This window comes from Eleginops maclovinus, chromosome 14 (assembly GCF_036324505.1).
Source record: "Eleginops maclovinus isolate JMC-PN-2008 ecotype Puerto Natales chromosome 14, JC_Emac_rtc_rv5, whole genome shotgun sequence".
NCBI classification, from domain to species: Eukaryota; Metazoa; Chordata; class Actinopteri; order Perciformes; family Eleginopidae; genus Eleginops; species Eleginops maclovinus.
In genome coordinates, this window is record NC_086362.1 from 13264581 (window position 1) to 13284214 (window position 19634).

A 19634-nucleotide genomic window follows, 5' to 3' on the forward strand; every position below is an offset into this window, starting at 1 on the left:
TTACTAGTAGGACTTACTGTCCGAACTACAACGTAAGATCCAAATTGGGTTACCCTAAAATAGAAAGCAGGGCACTGGATAGTTTCATTAATGCAGCACAGTCATGCCCCATCAAGCCGACTCAGCAGTTTTCCCCTCTGTCTTGCTGTACCTCAGTTCAGTGGGTAGAGCTGTCTGGAGCCTGAGGCCCCCGCAGACAGAGCGAGCAGCCTGGGGAACATTTGTAATTGTTTTTCAACAGAGAGAAGGGTTCTGCTCGCTGTGTAAGTTCCCCTGAAGACCCCCAACAGAGGCCAATGCTAAATGTGAATATATATTTGACAACAATTATTAAAGCTCAGGTGGGTTATGTATTTACAAAAAAATGTTGTTTGTTATTTGATATTTTATACAAGTGTGGCTATCCCAGGACGGTATTACAGCAGTTCAATGATTTGATTGAGAGAGAGAGACTCCCTCTGGAGGGAACACAGGGATGTTTGCCTTTGCCAACCATTCAAATGCACACACTTAAGGGAAGGGAAAAATCAGAATACGGCCTCTTTAAAGGAAATTGCTTCTCGAATGTTACATATACCCAAGCTCAATATTTGTTGACTAGCCACCAGTTTTACAAAAGCGCCCCCCCCCCCGTCAAAGCAATACCTGAGCTTCAGAGTTGACATGAAAGGAAACCCCTACCTTCACTTATTTGAATAGTGGAATAACATGTTCAACATTTTCAGTTTTTTTTATTACTGAACCAGATAGTTATTTACCTACTGTATATTTCACAATCTGAAAAGCTTCTTGCAGGTCTGCTGGGGTGGGACGGCCTAAAACGTTACATTTAGTTGCACAAAGCCATGTGAACCAATAATAACCGCTTCTCATAACAGCATGACATCATCCCATGAAAGATTTATCAGGACCCCCGACAACTAGGCCAGCGAGGAGAGAGATAACGTCAGCAGCCTGCGCTCCACACACACACACACACACACACACACACACACACACACACACACACACACACACACACACACACGGAGGTTTGATGTCTGTTCACACAGACATTAAACAATTATTCTCTTTTTATTAAAAGTAATGTATGACTTAGTATGAGAAGACCTCATTAAGATGTCATTGCTTTATAGCAGGCATGTTTTTAACGACTAGCCACTAAATATATTCACAAAATGTAATAAAAAGTTGCTTTTATTTCTGACAGTCAAAGCTCCTTGGTGCCATGCTGTCTGACATAGCGTGTTCTTTAATATGATTCTTGGCAGGTTAACATTATAGACACAAAAAACTGAAATGTTGACTTTAATGAAATGTATAATGTCAACGGGCTCCACATCACTGTATTAGGTTAGTTGAAAGCAATAATATTACGTTGAACCTATCATTTTTTTATTTAAACTTATTGTTATTGCTTTCTACTAACCTAATACAGTTTTGTGTAATTTGTTTACATCATACGTTTATTCAAATCAACGGTTCAGTTTTTTCAGTGGGATTTATGCATGGAAATGTTCCCCCTCTTCCTCTTATGTTTCACCATATTTCAGTGAAATCCTTCTTTCCTCCACAGCCGCCTAAAATAAATGTTTGCAGAGCTGAGTCGCTGCTTTTTATAACTGCCTTGGCCCTTTTTTTTTAAGTGAAGCTACACACAGCATAAATGTGCTGTATCATTCCATCGGAGCTAATTTGTGTTCATAATACATCCGTTCTCTCTCACAGGGATGGGTTCATCCTAAGCGTGGGTGCATTAGTCAGTACAGTAGTCATTCTATACCGGGCTAAATATAGCAGTAGAGAAAAGCAACGCTAGCTGTTTCTGCAGCCGGACACCTCTGACATCCACCTCCACCATCCTCCCTCGGCCCTAATATTCCTCGTGTTGATTTGTCTCTCAGGAACGGGCTGCCAAATGGAGGACGTCGGATGGCCTGATGGATGGGTTGACCACCAACGGGGTTCTGGTGATGCACCCGGCCGGGGAGTTTGTGTCTGAGCCGGCTCCGGGCGTCTGGAGGGAAATCTCAGTTTGTGGAAACGTCTTCGCCCTGAGGGAGACTCGCTCTGCCCAACAGAGGGGGAAACTGGTAAGATGAAGTGGGATGATGGGAAAGTGATACGTTTGCTTTGATACGGATTACTGACCTTGATGAAGTGCAGGGATTTCTATAGAAGGGTGTTTCAGAACGTGACTGATCTTTATACCTTTCAGTATTTTTAAAGAAGGAAAGAAATGAAATATTTCGTTATTGTAGGATCATGTCCATTTTCACTATTGATATACAAAATAAATAATGGGAGAGTAAGAACCCGTGTCCACATAGAGCCTTTTACTGAGTGCTAGCGTCTTTTTTCTTTAGCTCAGAGCGCTGAAAATATTTCAAGTTTTCTGAAAAAAGCCGGTGACGCGCTGTGCAAAGTGAATGAAAGTTTATTTTTGCCCATTTCTGTAAGATGGAAACTATCATAATAAAGACCTTATAGCCCACTTTGCCATGCAGATCGCCCAGGTGTAGCTGCCAGCACTAGGAGCTACATCCGGTGCCCGGAGCCTTCCGCTAACGAAAAGGCGCTATGTCGACACAGGCCCTTACTCTTGGGTTTTGATTTTGGTACACGTCATTGGTAAAGGCATCTCCTGTTTTGACCTTAAGGGGTGTGAACCAAACAGTTGGAACCAGTGGAAGCCTTATAATCAAAATGCATCGCTAGAATGTTCGTGGATTTTTTTATTTTGGCGAACTCTCTACATGCAAGTGTACAGCCCAGTAAAGAGTTGTTCTAGTCAAACTGGTGGCATGATCCACTTTCTGGGTCATACCACCTCGATAACGGGTCATACCACCAGTATGCACAAATCCCCGTTCCCTCGTTCCTCGCTAACACAAGTCAGTGATAGAATCTGTTCCCTTCTACTCTTCCCCTGCTATATTGCTATCCTCTGTTTTCCTATTCAGGTGGAAAATGAGTCCAACACCCTGCAGGACGGTTCTCTGATTGATCTATGTGGGGCCACCCTGCTGTGGAGGACCCCTGCTGGACTGCGCCACACCCCCACCCTCAAACAGCTGGAGTCCCTTCGCCAGGAACTGAACGCAGCCCGGCCCCAGTGTCCAGTGGGCTTCAACACCCTGGCCTTCCCGAGTCTGGCCCAGCGCGAGATCGTCGACAAGAAGCAGCCCTGGGTCTACGTCAACTGCGGCCACGTGCACGGCTACCACAACTGGGGCTACCGGAAAGAGAAGGGCCCTGCTGGACATGGGGGCACAGCACCAGCTAGCACCGGGGAGAGAGAGTGCCCCATGTGCCGGCGAGTGGGCCCCTATGTTCCCCTGTGGCTAGGTTGTGAGGGAGGATTGTACCTGGACGCCGGGCCCCCAACTCACGCTTTCTGCCCCTGCGGCCATGTATGCTCAGAAAAGACTGTGGTGGGGTGGAGCCAGATCCCGTTACCCCACGGCACCCATGCCTTCCATGCTGCCTGCCCCTTCTGTGGTACCTGGTTGACAGGGGAGCAGGGCCACATCAAACTCATCTTCCAGGGCCCTGTCGACTGAAGCCCACACCTGGGTAGAGGTGTTGAGGAAGGACTGTGTGCTAGAACAAAAATCTGAACACTCGAGTGTGGGATGAAAGAAAAGCACTGATGAAGTACAAAAGAGTGATGAACTGAAGGTGCCATGCAATAGTAAATTGCCAAGGCTTCAAATGGAGTTGTATGGAGATGTGTAAATAAATTGTGTTGAAATGAGCACACGTTTAGTGATCCTTTGTCATCTTTTTTCAGGCTTTTCACACTGCACTTAGTGTGGGGCTAAGTGCTTAAGTTAGCCGTTAGCTTATGGCTAGCTGGCCGTGTTCCAGAGCAGGGTTAGCACCAAGTTTAGCCCTGGTATAATGCTGCGTTCCTTTTAAATTGGAAATCAGAACTGGGAGTGACGTCACATCAGAGTTGACTGCATTCCAGTTGCGCAAGTCAGAAAAAGATGGCCGCCCACAGGAAAGTTGTTGTTGTTTACAGCTTTAGCAGTCACCTCGGGTTAGCCATTGTTAGCAATAGAGGTTGATAAATATGCTTTATTTTGTATTCAACAAACAGTTGATTTAATGTGTCTCAAATAATACAGGAGAGATAAAAATGTTATATTATTAAAGTGTTCTCTTACCGTTCATATGCGGGGAACTGGAACGCACCATAAGTGAGCCGTTAGCTTATGGCTTGCTGGCCCTGTTCCAGAACTATCATAAAACTACAAAATGTAGTGCCAAAAGAGCTTGGAGTGCCAAAAGCCTATCAAAGTACCTGCAAAATCTCAGCCCATAACATTGTACTCACCAAGTGATTCATGATACCCAAGAGCATGAAGGCATCACTAAAAAGAAAGGGAAAGATGAACTGACATAGAAACGTTGAAAGCCAACTCCGAAGTTAGCTTAAACCAAGGAAACATAAAAGGTGAATGCTAAAATGATTATGAACACTGTTTCAGCACAGTTTTACTCACCATATCACATTTTGTGTATTATTAAGTCTTACATAATGAACATGTTGTCCTCCTTACAACACAATCTTGCATTGTTCACACCCATGACTTCTTCTTCAGTGTCTTTGTTGCAGCTAGCAGTTTATCTTGGCTTGTTACTTCCACCTGTTGATTAGTGGAATAGTATGGTAGGACTTGTGTGTGCGCATACAAGACAAACAAAATGGGGACCCTTCAAATAAACTGCGGAATACTGGGACTAGAGGTCTAGAACTTCTCTGACCAGTCAGACTTTTTGTCAGCAATATAGCTGTGTTCTAACGTCTTGGCAAGCACGATGTCATTATAAGTACTCAAAGTTTTCTGAAATTTAGACCCACGTCTTTAAAAAACGTAACTAATCCTAACGGACCCGCAAATATGCAACATTCAGCTAGCAATGCTTAGGTTTCCTTCAACTGCAGGTTAGAGTGTAACAAATGCAGCAGCCTCTCCCTATGAGATGTCCTCAATCCGTAGTAGCACCCAGCACGTAGTCTCCACCGCAATACGTTGCAGACTCTGCAGAGTCTCTAAGCCTTGCTCCCAGTTTGCAGTGCCCCCATTGTGCTAAAAATAACTCAAGGTCACCAAGCTCCCCCTGCCTCCCCCATCAGGGGAAGGAGATAGAGAACACAACAGGACATCAGGGGAGTTGCAACCTTTCAGCACCTACTGTACGGAAATAAAGAATAAACAGTGACAAACCCTATCATTTGTCCCCGTTCAAAAACTGATCCACAAGCTGCACATTATCCTCAATTTAACAACCACAAATGATATTTTGGAGTATTTGTGAGCAGATTGCTTGCATTTTATCATGTATAATCTGCTGGAAAAGGTCTCACTGCAGAGAGCATGCAGCTGCAATCCCACCCAGAGCTGCTGCAGGGTTTTCAGATCAGTGCCAGAGCCAGACCCTGAATAACAACGGAACATATTCAGTGGCAAGTGTGTCTTTATTCGCCCTTCCAACATGTCCGTGTGACAGTGATGTACAACAGCGGAGCACCCTGCACCTGCAGATGATCTGCTCGGTGTGTGTGGTTATTTAAAGGTCTACAGGGAGAGGCAGGGGTACAAATCAAGGACGCCAATGTGGATGACAGGCATCAGTGGAGATCTACAGAACGGTGGTCGAGGTAATGGATGCTGGGCGGGGTGCCTGCACTGAACAAACTGAAACGTTGACTTTGATTAAATGTATTATGTCAACAGATGCAGTAGAGGGGACTTATTGCAGAAGTCTGTCTGTATTTAGGTTGGGGTACTTGAAAGCAATAATAATAAGAACCTAATCATTTTTATTTTAACTTTATAGTGTTACTTTCGACTAACCTAATACAGGATGTCATCTGTTGATGTAAACATTTAATTAAAGTCAACGATTCAGATTTTTCAGCGTGTTTCCTGTGGTGTTTCCAGGAGACTTCAACTGTAGTTTATCTGTAAAATCAGACTTAGGGAGTAATAGATTATTTGTAAGGAATCATGGTCTACCTAATCAGGATACAAAGAAAAGGTAACTGTGTTCCCTTACAGTTATATTTAACTAATGTGTAATCAGATTACTGGTACGCTAGCAGGAATACAAAGTTAAAATACATTTCAAAATACATTTCATTTAATCATCGGTAGAAACAAAACCAGAATTTTCCTTTCGATTTCACTTCGGCTATTTAAAATAAAAATAAAAATTATATATATATATTATTTTTATTTTTTATGTAGTAGGTGGACGTCTAAATGTATTAAAAAGTTTACTTTTAATAAGTGTTTTAAACTACCGGTAATACATTTGTACACTATATTATTCTGTAGACCTTGCTACACAAGATACATTTTTGATCAAAAATATCCTGTTTTCTTCTTTTCTAAGATCATATTGTTTTGTTGCAGTAGAAAACATCTTATTGTTATTTACGTCCTCTCATATTTGCAATGCGTTTCATATTGAGGTAACCAAAAAGTAAAGTAAAGTAATCAGGTTACATTACTTATATATTGTGATACTTAGATTAGGTTACTGATTACAGTTCTCTCGACCCTGGGTAAAACATCCCTTCAGACGATGAAGAAAATGACTGATGGATGTGTCAAATACATGCATTCAGCATTGTCAGCATATCTACTGCCAGATTGAACTCTGAAATGGTGTTTAAAATAGGGATCTTGATCCTAAATGTGTTGGTGACCCTCCTTGCCTTACCTCTAGCCCCCCCATCAGGGCAAACATATCAGTCACAGATATTGAAATGTATGGGGATTAATATAAACGTTTCTATATTCATGTGAGGCTGTCCGCTTTATTTCATGCTACCTCCAGGAAATGTCAATATTATTTAATCAAAAAATGATCCCATTTTCAGGATCCAGGTATTTCTTCCAGAGCTGGTGGCAAGAAACCAGTTTGAAATTGAATGACATATGAAAAAAGAAAATTGGAAAAGGGTAGAAATGTGAGAAGGAAGGTTTAAAGATGCAATTCAAAGCAAACCGTCATGGATTCGAAATACTTGAAAGTTAGCATTTAAGTATTAATTAAATCCCACAGTGATCCTGCAGCGCTGTATTTGACCTCTAATTATTCTATCAAATGCTTTGCTCTGTTCAGCAGTGGTGAAAGTGATTGTAAAATTAGCAAATATACTCTTGTTACAAGTAAAAGTCCTGCATTCAAAATCTTCTAAATTGAGTAGAAGTATAAAGTAGCATAAACTGAGAATACTCAGGTAAAGTACTAGTACCTCAGGGGGACTTGGCTAAAAAGATTATTTCAAAGTGGGAACTTTATTTAAAAAAGGTTGAGTGACGTGGTTTATACAGTAGATAATGACCTTATATCAGTGTAATTATGGGTTTATTGTTCAGGGTGTGAGCTGCAGTACAGGCCTGTCAGGAATAACTCCAGCAGGCTGTCACTAACCGGAAATCATCTGCAACCAAATATTGGATTGACGTTTATAATTGGGACACTTTTTTATATTCTTCAGTCAGTCCAGTCAGCCGCTCGCTCTTCAGGGTAGTGCAGGGGTTAAAACGTGCTCCCAAAGCCCACCACCATGTGAAAACAGGTACCACTGATACAGGCTAATGAGTCAGCCTACACCCCCCACCCTTTTTTGTAAAAAACAAAGTCTTAATTATACACATATTATGGATTAAATTGGGTTGAATCAGCCTACATTCCCGTTATCAACAGTGACACCACCCTCAGTGTTCAGGAAGCCATTATGTGGATGCTGTTTAGTAACAATACCAGACCAGCTCTCATTTTGACGTTGATCTTTTTCATCATTTTATTATATATATATTTATAATATGTACAGAAAAAAAAACATGATCAAACTCAGCAGGGAGACAGCACCAAAGTGAACAAGCCGAACAGAAAGAAAGACAGAGGGTGAGTGACAGGCAGCTGGTGCCCGGTGCTTTTTATTAACAAACAACACCTAGTGAGTGCCTTTAGAAGCCATCCAACAGCCATGAACGAGTGTGCAAATGACATGGACAAACATACCCCCTTTCACCCGGATGAATACAAAAACTTAAGAGAGAAAAGTGTATTTTCATCAGAATCACATTCATAAGCTATAGCCCCCCCCCCCCCACACCTGCCCCTCCTCATTCTTCCATGGACTAGACAACACAGTATTCAATGAATACATTAAAATCAGTAGAATAACAAGAGTTGTTGAAAGAAAGATTTTAAAAAGGAAAACATCCAGAGTGTGTGTGTGTGTGTGTGTGTGTGTGTGTGTGTGTGTGTGTCAAGTGTTCATTATTTAACAATTGCTTGTTCTGCATCTACTCAAATGTGATGCCAACATGTGTCCATAAAGCCTACACACAACCCTGACCCAGCTCCCCACACACACACACACACACACACACACACACACACAGCCACACACACACACACAGCTGTTTCCTTCCCTCCCTCTCTGTGAGATTAAAGTCCTGAAAAGCAAACCACTGTATTCCAGTTTCTCTTCACAGGGCTGAAAAAAACATCTGTGGAAAATGATGCCCACACACACACACACACACACACACACACACACACACACACACACACACACACACACACACACACACACACACACACACACACACACACACACACACACACACACACACACACACACACACACACACACACACACACACACACACACACACACACACACGATCAATGGGCAGTAGTCAACTCCTCTGATCACGTCAGAGTTGATACTTTCTGACAGGGCCATGAGGGTGAAGTGGACCTGTCTATATTCAGGTTTGAGTGAAATGTGTGAACCTGAACTGCTTCAGATTTATCTAATTGATCAAGCTGCAGTAAAGGGTGGTGACCTGGATTTGGGAGTTCATATCCGGTCTGCAAACCAAGACCAGTCAGTCCCTGAACCTCCAGACGCCCCTGAACACAACACGTGTGATGAAACAGACCGGAACAGAATGCCATCAGTTCAGCATGGATCTCCCTGCTGTGTAGGAACCACAGAGGTAAAGTAAAAGCAAGAGTTCTGAGAAGGCCCTAATGCCAGTTTCCACTTCTTTGGGGAGGGGTAAGGGGCTGTGGCTCAGATTACCGAGGTCTCAGAGTTTTTACGTCAGTGTAGAGGCCCCTCTGCAGACGCTCTTTTCCTCACATTCCTCATAGTTTCCTTGGAAATAGACCTAACACAGCTACGAGAAGCAGTCCAGCCATGTAAACACTCTCATACCTTTGCCATTTCACCATTACTATGCCAACAGTGGGCATTTTATGACAATTTCCTAGCAAGAACAGCAAATCTGTTCACATAAATGTCTTGTAAAATGGATTGAAGATGTTCCTTTCACACTTAAGTAGGAGTTTACTCAGTTTTTTAAAGATGCGTTTATGATTTTAAATGATATGGGAATTCTTTCAAAATGTAGTAAGGTCTTTTGCTTATGCCTCCTTAATCCTATTCTTATTTAAAGTACACCCAGAAAGGATTGTAAAGGACCCAAAAGAATCACATCTGGAAAACTAAAGCATCTGATCAGACACCCCAAATGCACAGGGACAAATTGTCGACCGTTTGAGATGACATTCTCAGGGAAGGAACAGCAGCTTTTCTAACCCCCACCCACCCACCAGCAAACAGACACACCCACACCACATCTCCACCTCAGCGTCCTCTGCAAACAAGCAAGAAATGAAATGACATTCTAAAAGCTACTCCGTCACCCGCTGAGCTCGAGAGTCTAAGCAAAGTGTACATGTTGTCTCCTTCAGAAGTATCCATGAGTAAATAAAAAAAACAATAAAACCACAACAATAATAAATTGTAAGATCAATGCAGAATGTCGCCCATCGCTTTCATTTAAGTTAAATATCCGCCCTCTGAGTCTGCTCTGTGATGTTTAGTGTATCCAGGAAGCCCCCGTGCCAAATGTTACAGCATGTTGTCACGTTGCTTGCTTTGAATGTATGAAATGAAAACTAAAAAAGAACACCATATACAGCCGTCCTCACAACCCCCGCCTCCACCCAGCTCTGACGTCTATATGTGGAATTAAGTGACCTGCGGGTAGTCCTCTTCTCCCCCAGGTGTTGAGCGGGGAGTTAATGAATGCAGCGGTTAATGCTTCCTTCAAAACTAAGTCTGATCTGTCTTTGCATCTAGATCTCTCTCTCTCTAATTTTGGCTGTGGTATTAGCCGTGGTGTACCATACACTCTATGGTACTGGCCTCTTGAGTAAATTTGGTAGTGACCAAGCTAGCTGGCTTGCTAACTGCAACTGGTTAGCTTGCCCCACAAGTAGCCGCTATGCTACCTAGCTTGTTGCTCAGAATGCTTCAAATTAAATCATTGCCGGGTTCCAGAAACTTATTTTCCGTGGAGCAAATGTGGGACTGCATCAGACAACTTTTGGAATGTAAACTGACAATGATGACTGTTTTAAGGAACTGTCACACATGAGCTAATGAAGACCCCTGACTTAGGCGATATTCGACTAAAGTGGAGCTCTATGCAAAGCAAAGATTTGTCAACGCTCATTTAAAACGAAAGTCAAGCGAGTTGAATATTCATTTTGAAAAGTGTGACCATGGTCTTATTCATCATTTAGCTACATGTGAACAGGTGTCATTGGTCACATGGCTACTGCTTCGTGTTTCCAGTCCCTTCAAAGGTGTGTTCGGACAGAATGGGAGGGGAATTCTTAATGCTAGTGAGACTGTATATGTGAAGTATGTCCCCTGCAGCCCTGCCAGCTGGTAGTGTGGTTGTAGAGGTACGGAGTTAAACAGAAATGAATAATAGTAATAGATCCATATAATCCACAGTTTAAGAACAGTAAAGTTTGAGGGGAAACTACATTATGCATGTCCAGAGCCTTTGGCAATGAAAGAGGATGGCACACGTTTGATGCCAAGTGTAGGTGGTTGGGCCTGTTGACCATACGATTGGCTGTTAGCCAAGTGCTGTCATTAGCTCGTAGTTGGCAGAGGCACATTCCTTTAAACTGACAGCCCGTACAGAGGGTGAGTCAAGCACTGTAACATGAAGTTGTGGAGAGCAGGTGAAGGAGAAACCTTCCCTTCCTGTCGGAACACACCTTAGGAGAGGGAGAGGAGGCTTTCCCCTGGATCTCCATCAATACATTTAAAATGATGAGTCACTGTCCAGGAGCAGAGCATCCAGAGTGTGTGTGACTCAGCTACGCAGAACTTGTGTGCGTGTTTATGCAGGTAAATAATGAAAGGCGAGATGGCCCTAAGATGAGATCAGCAAAGACAGACAGCCTGAGGAGGGAAGTGTTCTGCCAAAAGGCTTAACTCTTTTTAACCTCTGCCCCCCCCACTACAGTGTGTGTATGTGTGTGTGTACAGCTCACTTGTATCTAAACCTAATCTTCCACTGCCTCCTTTCCATCCTAAATCAATAGCAATCTTCCCCTGTATCTGTTTCCTCTCTGTCCTCTTGGCAGAAAGTAAGAGTGGCCTCGGTGTCTACCCCCCCCCCCCCCCAGTCCCTCTCTCCGGTGTTTGTTGGGTGTAGGGGCCCGAATTAACCGTTGTTAAGTTTCAATCTGGGTTCTGAACTTAACAATCTTACAGTTTACTCCTCTGATCAACCATCCCCGGGGCTCCCGAAGGCCGAACAGGGGGGGGGGGGGGGGGTGATGGAGGAGTGGGGGGTGAAGGAACACAGACGGAGAAGAGAGGGAGATTTCAGTGGAAATGGTGGAGGTGATGGTCGGGGTGGGCGGGTGTGGAGCGAGGGGTCTTTTAACAGCAGCCCCCTCCGGACTGCCTGACGGGAGTGCTATCGATTTTTAGGTTGGGCTTGTCTCCGCCGGCCGTGGCCCCGGGGCCCATGCGCTTCTTGATCTCTGCCGCCATGGTCATGAAGGCCTGCTCTACGTTGGTGGCATTCTTGGCGCTGGTCTCCAGGAAGGGGATGGCCAGAGAGTCGGCAAACTCCTGATGGAGAAGATGGAGAGAACTTTTAGTGAGACTGTGAACTCTGACAGGTATGGAGGAGCGAGGGGAGTAAGGATTGAAGTCAAACATTTCTGCTTTTTTTTGAGGAAAAGAAAAACAATCAATCAATAATTAATAATCATACAGAGACCCTATGATGCTTCCAGGCGTTTTCCCTCTCCTGTAGTGTGTTGTATAGGTTTTAGTGTATGTTAATGGTCTGCAAAGGCTAAACTCCTTTGTTTGCTTCTGTAACATAGTGACATCACTATGTAACACTAGCGCTTCTATTGGCTAGCGCTCCAACACATTTTACCTGATAGGCTAAAGGGCGGGACATCTCTATGTCTATCTCTGTGTTTGGCCAATCAGAACAGAGCCGGCCAGCTAACCAATCAGAGCAGACTAGGCTCCGGTTTCAGACAGAGGGTGAAAAGAGGTGCTGCAGCACAGGCAGTATGAGAAAAATAAAGAGCTTTAAACATTAAAGCATGGAGACATGTCCCAGGAGAGACAAGATATACAAATATGAGAATGAGCAGAATACGGCCCCTTTAAGTTGCAGTCCTGGTACAAACCGTGTGAGCTTGTGTGTCCTTTAACACTCTAAAGACTTTCATTATTGATTGTCTGACAGATTAACAGTATCAGCTGAAATCCAAATATATTTCAGATACTTATTGAAGATTCTTGTTTACCTATTGTCAAGGTAGATTGGTATTAGGTAGTATAATGTGACATCCAGCGCATGAAATCAATAAGTATCTGGTGTTTTTTTGGATGGCTTCACATTTAAAGAAATGATCCTTACTTTTCCTTAAATGGCTATTGATCTGAGAAATCTCCAGTAAGGGTGAGTTTCTAACAGCTATTTAAAAAAATGCCACATTGCAATTTATTGTTAAATTAAAGCAATTTATCCATTGGAAAGGGTGGGGGGGGGGTGTTCAGCAGAGTGATAGGTATGCCATGACTGTTGGTGCTGAATTGCCCATTATAGTACAGGCGTTATTATTAATTAATCAAAAGCATAGTATGTGATGTGCACCCCTCCCTCACAGATGCTAATAATAACCATGTTTTGACAGCCTCACCTTGGCTGTTGTGTAGTCCACTACTTTCTTAGTGGTCAGGTCACACTTGTTGCCCACCAGAAGCTTGTTGACATTTTCACTGGCGTAACGGTCGATTTCCTGCAGCCACTGCTTGACGTTGTTATAGGACTCCTGCACAGAGACACGGCTGTGAGCTTCAGAGCTAACTGCACATGCACACATGCTTTTAACACCACTGGGAGGACATTCATACAGTTAATTGTAGTACATCATTAACACCTGAACAACTAATGAAATCCAACTGGGATTGTCTGTCCATGTATTTCACATCAGATGGATTAGATGAACAAGGATGTGCTTTAAAAGATGTGCCAATCACTCATTGTGAAAAGCTAGCCTCACCTTCACAAGCTCAAACTGGAACAGGGTTGGGTAATGAAACTCAATTGGTGCACTGAATGTTAACCCACCTGATCCGTCACATCATATACAACAATGATGCCGTGAGCTCCGCGGTAGTAACTGGAGGTGATGGTGCGAAACCTCTCCTGACCTGCAGTGTCCCACTGACAGAGAAAGAAAATGAACAATAAACAAATAGCCATAAATAATGTGAATAAATTGATTAATACCTCTTATAAGCTCCTCAGACACATTGAGACAATCAAAGATCTCATGTGTTGTTTGTTTGACTTCAAGGAGCAGTATAAAGGGTCGAGAAAGTCAGGAGTAGGATGAACCGTAAACAAATGCTGTGTAGTAACATTAATTATATTTAGCTTATTTCTGAGTAGCAGTCGAAATAGCAGCGCTTGGAAACCCTTGGTGGATGAAGACACAATTAAAACTGAAAGCAGCAGAGTGGTGTGACAGGACTGTGTTGTTGAAATGATGGAATTAGTGATGTGTAAATGCACATTATGCAGAGTTATCCATGCTAACTGACAAGCTAATAGAATGCCGCTTATTTGTCCCCCCCTCTCTTAACAGTTTTTTTTAGCAGCCTTTTTTAGTTTCTGGTGGCGGCAACACTTTTTGAGTCTATCTGACAAATTATAGTATTTAAAGTATTTTCGGAAGAAGGAAAACACGATGCTTTGAAGTAGTTGGCAGCTCTGTGCCTGTGAAGAACACAGAGGAATCTTTTGTAGCTTTCCCTGCAGTCGATGATGTGATGAGAGCATCCCTCTCTCCTGCTCTGACAACACCGACCAGACCTGGTTATCTAAACTTAGTTTTGTGAAACCTTTCTAAGCGCCGTTCTCTGAAGCACAGTTTTTATGGTGACGGTTCTGTTATGGCATTTAATGACCCTGCGGTGTCCTCAACCACTTTAATCAGACTCATCATCAACAAGAATCAGAATACTTTATTTATCCCGGGGGAAACTGGGTTTGGTCGCAATTGCACCATTTTGGAATGAAATCAAATGTAATTTTGAAAAAGTAAAAAAAGAATAAAAAGATGTTGCAATAAAAATATGAAATAATCAAATTAAGATATGAATGTAAACATGAACGATGAATTAAAATGAATAATTGAGTTTATATAAACATCAGAAGTCAAAGCAACAGCACTTAAACATCATAATTAGAGGTTTCCCTGCAGTACACCCAAAGTGAAAATATCATCTTTACTTGCACTGTTGTCCAATTACTTAATTTGCTTACCAAATTGCTTTAAAAAATACATTTAAAGCTACACATGACATAATCTGTGTTACTCCTACTGTTGTTTTTTGATCTATATTGGAAATGCATGACTTTATAAACAGAGTTTAATGTATACCTTTGTAAACACAGTGTAAACACAAAGAAGAATCTCGTAGCAAGGTTCAGTGAATGTGAAGCTTCAGGTTACTGGTTCATGTCTGCTGTGAGAATCAGCTGAAGGACCGGAACATTCACAGGCCAATCATTATGAGGTGTGTTTAAATCTAAAACAGCAAGTGGATAAAGCTACTCTGTGAAGTGGGCTTGTAGTTTGTTGTGTGTGTGTATATCTGCAGTATTAGCAGAGCTGCTGTGTGTGTTCTTAACAAACTGGATGTTTTCAGGTGGTGTAGCCTGTTCCTTTAAATAAAACAGGATCCTGCTACAGCTTGGGCCGAGTGTAAAACACGCACACACAAAGACACACACAGTAGCCCTCTTGTGTGTTTTGATAACAATGGTTGGCTCTAAGCCCTAGCTCAGGTGAGGATTACAGATGGTGTTCTGTGTGTGTGTGTGGGTGTGGGTGTGGGTATGGGTGTGTGTGTGTGTGTGTGTGTGTGTGTGTGTGTGTGTGTGTGTGTGTGTGTACTCACAATCTGCAGTTTGATGGTCTTGCCATCCAGCTCGATGGTGCGGATCTTGAAGTCCACACCAATGGTGCTGATATAGCTCTCTGTGTAGGTGTCATCCTGCGGAGGTAAAGGGAGTGAGAATGAGACCAAAGGTTGTGTAGGGACAGCGAATTTAAGAGACCAACAGTAATGTGTCTTAGAGGGTGAAAACTTACCGCAAAACGCAGCAGGAGACAGGACTTTCCTACTCCAGAGTCTCCAATGAGCAGGAGCTTGAACAGGTAGTCACTGAAAGAAACCATTCACAAATGAGATGTAAAAACCAACACCAACAACGTGGTGTCTGTCCTACAATAAAAGTTGAATCCCTCTACCATCACCTGGGTGTCTCAGCTCCAGGACCATTATAAATAGTAAAGATGCTTTATGACAGCTCACAAATATGTTTCTTTTATATAATGTGTTCTCTTTTTTTGTTGACGGCTCAGTAGTTTGCTGAAAGAGCTGGTTACTGTAGTTTTTTAGCAAACTGCACCGCATTTGTGGGGGAGTATTTTCAGAAGCGGATCAATCTTGTGATTATTTTGGGATGTGTTTCAGTCTGTGATTGAGTCAAAATAAACCACAGCGTGTGTTTATGGTAATGTCCTGTCACACAGTTCAACAATGTGGCTCATGATGTGTTTTATTAATATTTAGACAACAATGATTGGCACAAAGGAAAAAGATATAAGCGCTTTTGGGTACACACACAATACCAATTGCCTGATTTGTTGAGGAACAGTTTGACCTTAGCATAGCTTGTGCTAATTCAATTGACTTCCTATTTGGGATATTATGTAATTATGCAAGTAATATAATGCCAATCAAGCAGATGCATCATGTCCAAAATGTTCAGATGTGTGCTTTTATTATTAGGGGTCTCTAGATGGGTTTTTTTTGCCTGATCTTCATCCAAGTCCTGTAATATTGAGCATCTGCAAATATGGAGTCTGATCCAATACTTAATCTAAAAGCTACTCAATCTAAATACATAAGTCAGGTTGAAAACAAATACATTCAGAATGATAAACTTGATGGTTTAGACACAACGAAATTAATAATGTTTTTATTGCGAGAATATGATTAACGACCAAGTGATCGTTTCACGAGAGAAGAGGTATGGCTTTCTTTTAAAATGACTTTTCATTTAAACCATAGGAGTATAGTAAAGAAAGGATTTAAAGCTAAACCTTCTTTATTTATAAATAAATTGTGCTTTGACTAAAAAAAATAGCTTTACTTGAGGTTCATTAAATAAGCCATTAATGAAGGTTGCAACGGTTCTGTTTCTTCCAACTACTGTTTGTTGTTCAATAATAAAGTCAAAGGTAAAACCATTCGAGGGCTTGGCAGTAATCCAGCACAAACATACAGAATGCACAGACAGTGGGATGAATGAAAGGGTTACTATAGGCCCTCACACTTTTGCCCTGGGGCACTACAGCAGGTGATCCGGCCCTACAATTACAGCTCAGTATTACTTAAAAATGTACATTTCAGCACCCATTCCTAATATCCAACACTGATGCTTTAACAATATTTATTTAAATGTCATTTGATGGATTTCCACTGTTATGCTGCTACTGGCAGGTTATCTTAAAAGGATGGAACAACACCACCCTCCATCCTCCCAATCAGAGAGGAAAACAACATCAACTGAATTCGACACACGGCAAAGACAGCTGGAGAGAATTGCCCAATGCCACTGCTATTCTTGTGTCATAGGAAACTGAGACCTGTCGTGCATCTCAGCCACTTGACACTCGATCAGCTGGCAATATCTCACAAACACTGGATGCAACAGCACTGTCGCAATCAGCCCAGTTCACATTTCTGCATGGCTGTTGATGTTGATGTGGACTGATGTGGAGGGCCAACAAGCAATCCAAAGGCCATCTTAAGTACATGGCCTTATAAACACTTAAACTAAGTGAACCTCACAGAAATTGACACAAAAGTTCAAATGATAAATATTGTCGAAAATATGAAAGAAAATAAACAACAAATAAAATAGACGAGGATTGACAACGTTACTATTCAAATCCTGAACTATCTGAAAAAATAATGTGTGAACAAGATTATGAATCTGACCAGACATTTTAAGCTAATTTCAGGAGGAGGCGTTTCCTAAATAACTTTAAAGAAAGTCGAAAAAAGACCAAGTGTCGTGTTTTTTTGTTTTGTTTTTTAAACATGACAAACTTAAATGTGGTATTACTATGTGGATATAGCTATATAGTAATACCATAATTAAGTTTGCTTTTATAAATCCTAACAAAGATGAATATAAATACAATACTATGTATACTTTACATAGGGTAGAATATGTTAGAAAGTGGCACTAAAGCTTCGAATTTGATATAAACTGTCAAATACTAGATGACAGTATAATTGTAGCCAATATTAAGAGAGGCAATGTTCCTCTATATTCCAGTTCCTATAAACACACAGGGAAATCCAGAATGTCTGCTAAGGGTGTGGACTTATTAGCCAAGCTAGTTAGACAGGGTTCAATAAGGATTCAAAAGGGAAGCTTCTACTGTGGACTCCTGGACAGCCGATAGTTTCAGCACCGACAGACAGATTCGGTGACACCGGGTGTCCTCTCGTTTCATGGCTGCAGGTCAGCCGTCAAACATCTGCTACCTGCCGTATCACCTTAGCAACGACATGCTATGTAATAAAAGAATCCAATTTGGTCATTTTGACTGCGAAATTAACACATAGTACACATTCAACATTTAGACCTGGTAACCTGTTTTATTTTAGCACCAACAAAATGGTTATGCTTCTTAATAATTGCTGAATATCAAGGGTGGGAGAAGTAGAAGTACCAGAGTGTAGGAACACTCTGTAACAGTAAAATTCCTCTATTCAAAATGTTCCTCAAGTAAAAGTACAGAAGTATTATCATCAAAATATACTTAAGGAAACCAAAAGTAAAAGTACTCATAATGCAGATTGGCCCATTTCACAATCCTAAATATATGACATGTTTTGAACATAATTATTGATGTGTTCTGAAAGCTGGAGGAACTCATTTCAAGTACTTTATTGACTGCTGGGTAGAAGGATAATTCAATCCAGGTGCAAATAAAGTGCTATTTAAGTCTTATTTATCATATGGTTTATCATTCTAAAGTAACTAAAGGCACTGCATAAACGTAGACTAATAAAAGTACAATATATACCTCTAAATTGTAGTAGAGTACAAAGTTGCAACACATTTAAATACTCAAGTACAGTTCAAGTGCCTCAAAATTGTACTCAAGTGCAGTACTTGATCAAATGTACTGTATACGACTGCTAAATATCAGTTTGCTCGTACGCCTTGAATTAAAGGGGAAGCCATTTTTTGAGTACCCGGCGTCTTTAATAGGTACAGTATGCACCTGTGCGTATGCAGACTTATGGGTCCATATGGAAACAACAACAGGCTCTACCGAGGCTACTGCTCAACCAGCTGTATTCAATTACTTCATGAAATGACGTTTTCTATCAAGCTAAAGCTATTCGTGTTAGTCCTAGTTTCCAGCTTCAGCTATGCCCGTGTTCCATCTTGTTTTTCCTCTTGTTTTACACAGCGGAGTAGTGGTTTATTTGTCCCGTGAAAAGGTTGCTCGATACGGCCGACACGGTGAGGCACGAGCCCACTGTCAGCTGACGTTTAAGGAGAGGGACACATTAAAGGAGCTGTCCGCGCCCTGTTCACAGCCAGCTAGCTCATTCTGACAATACATTTATCGACAGAACAATTAGCATTAATTATTTATACACCATATACAAATAGAATTCATTGTTATACACGACAGAGTCTGCCTTAAAATTGTTGCGTGTTTAATGTAACTCACTATTCGGGATTCATGGTTTCTCTCTAGATGTGTTTTTCTGTCGGCGACTCTTCCTTCCTACTCCGGCGAAAAAGATGTCTTGTAGGTCCGGGTATCCTAGGCACTTGGATGGCTGTCTTACCGTCTCCGTTACCGTCTTGAGGTCGTTCCACTGTATTCGACCTTTATCGTTTCATATACCCTCGATTCTAGCGGACATATCCTTGTTTCTTGGGGTCAAGCTGTCGTATTTTACTCTTATTTTCTGCCTTTCTGTGTCCGTTGCTTGCTAGGAGCTCAAGATGGCTGCGCAGGTGCGGTAGTGACGTGAGGCGACGTGTCACTACTCGGTTCAGAAAGCAGGGACGAATCGAGAACAACAGTGGTGCCGGGATTTGTAGTTTACCACGAAAAGCAGGTTTAAAAAC

General features: G+C 41.9%; 2 protein-coding genes across 3 annotated transcripts in view; one reads left to right on the plus strand and one right to left on the minus strand.

Moving 5' to 3' along the window:
* The window catches only part of peli3 (pellino E3 ubiquitin protein ligase family member 3), a 31156-nt gene extending 27404 nt beyond the window's left edge, over positions 1–3752 (plus strand). For both annotated transcript variants that reach the window (XM_063900249.1, XM_063900248.1), the window contains exons 6-7: positions 1905–2093; positions 2964–3752. In XM_063900249.1, coding sequence (XP_063756319.1) covers positions 1905–2093; positions 2964–3563 — 789 coding nt within the window. In that variant the 3' untranslated portion in view covers positions 3564–3752. The remainder of the gene's footprint in view (positions 1–1904; positions 2094–2963) is intronic.
* Positions 3753–7799: 4047 nt separating this feature from the next.
* Positions 7800–19532, minus strand: rab1ba (zRAB1B, member RAS oncogene family a). The gene is made up of 6 exons (XM_063900405.1): positions 19228–19532; positions 15550–15622; positions 15356–15451; positions 13518–13613; positions 13087–13218; positions 7800–11992 (listed from the first exon to the last, which is right to left on the minus strand). Exons 1-6 carry the CDS (start codon positions 19239–19241, stop codon positions 11798–11800), a joined length of 606 nt encoding a protein of 201 aa, XP_063756475.1. The 5' UTR covers positions 19242–19532; the 3' UTR covers positions 7800–11797.
* Positions 19533–19634: the final 102 nt, after the last annotated feature.

Bases quoted from the DNA above. Each gene is read 5' to 3' on its own strand.
- rab1ba (XM_063900405.1), bottom strand. The intron at 13,219-13,517 runs GTGGGTTAACAT...GTCTCTGTGCAG, and splicing joins TATATGATGTGACGGATCAG to GAGTCCTATAACAACGTCAA. The intron at 11,993-13,086 runs GTGAGGCTGTCA...CTTCTCCATCAG, and splicing joins TGGACTACACAACAGCCAAG to GAGTTTGCCGACTCTCTGGC.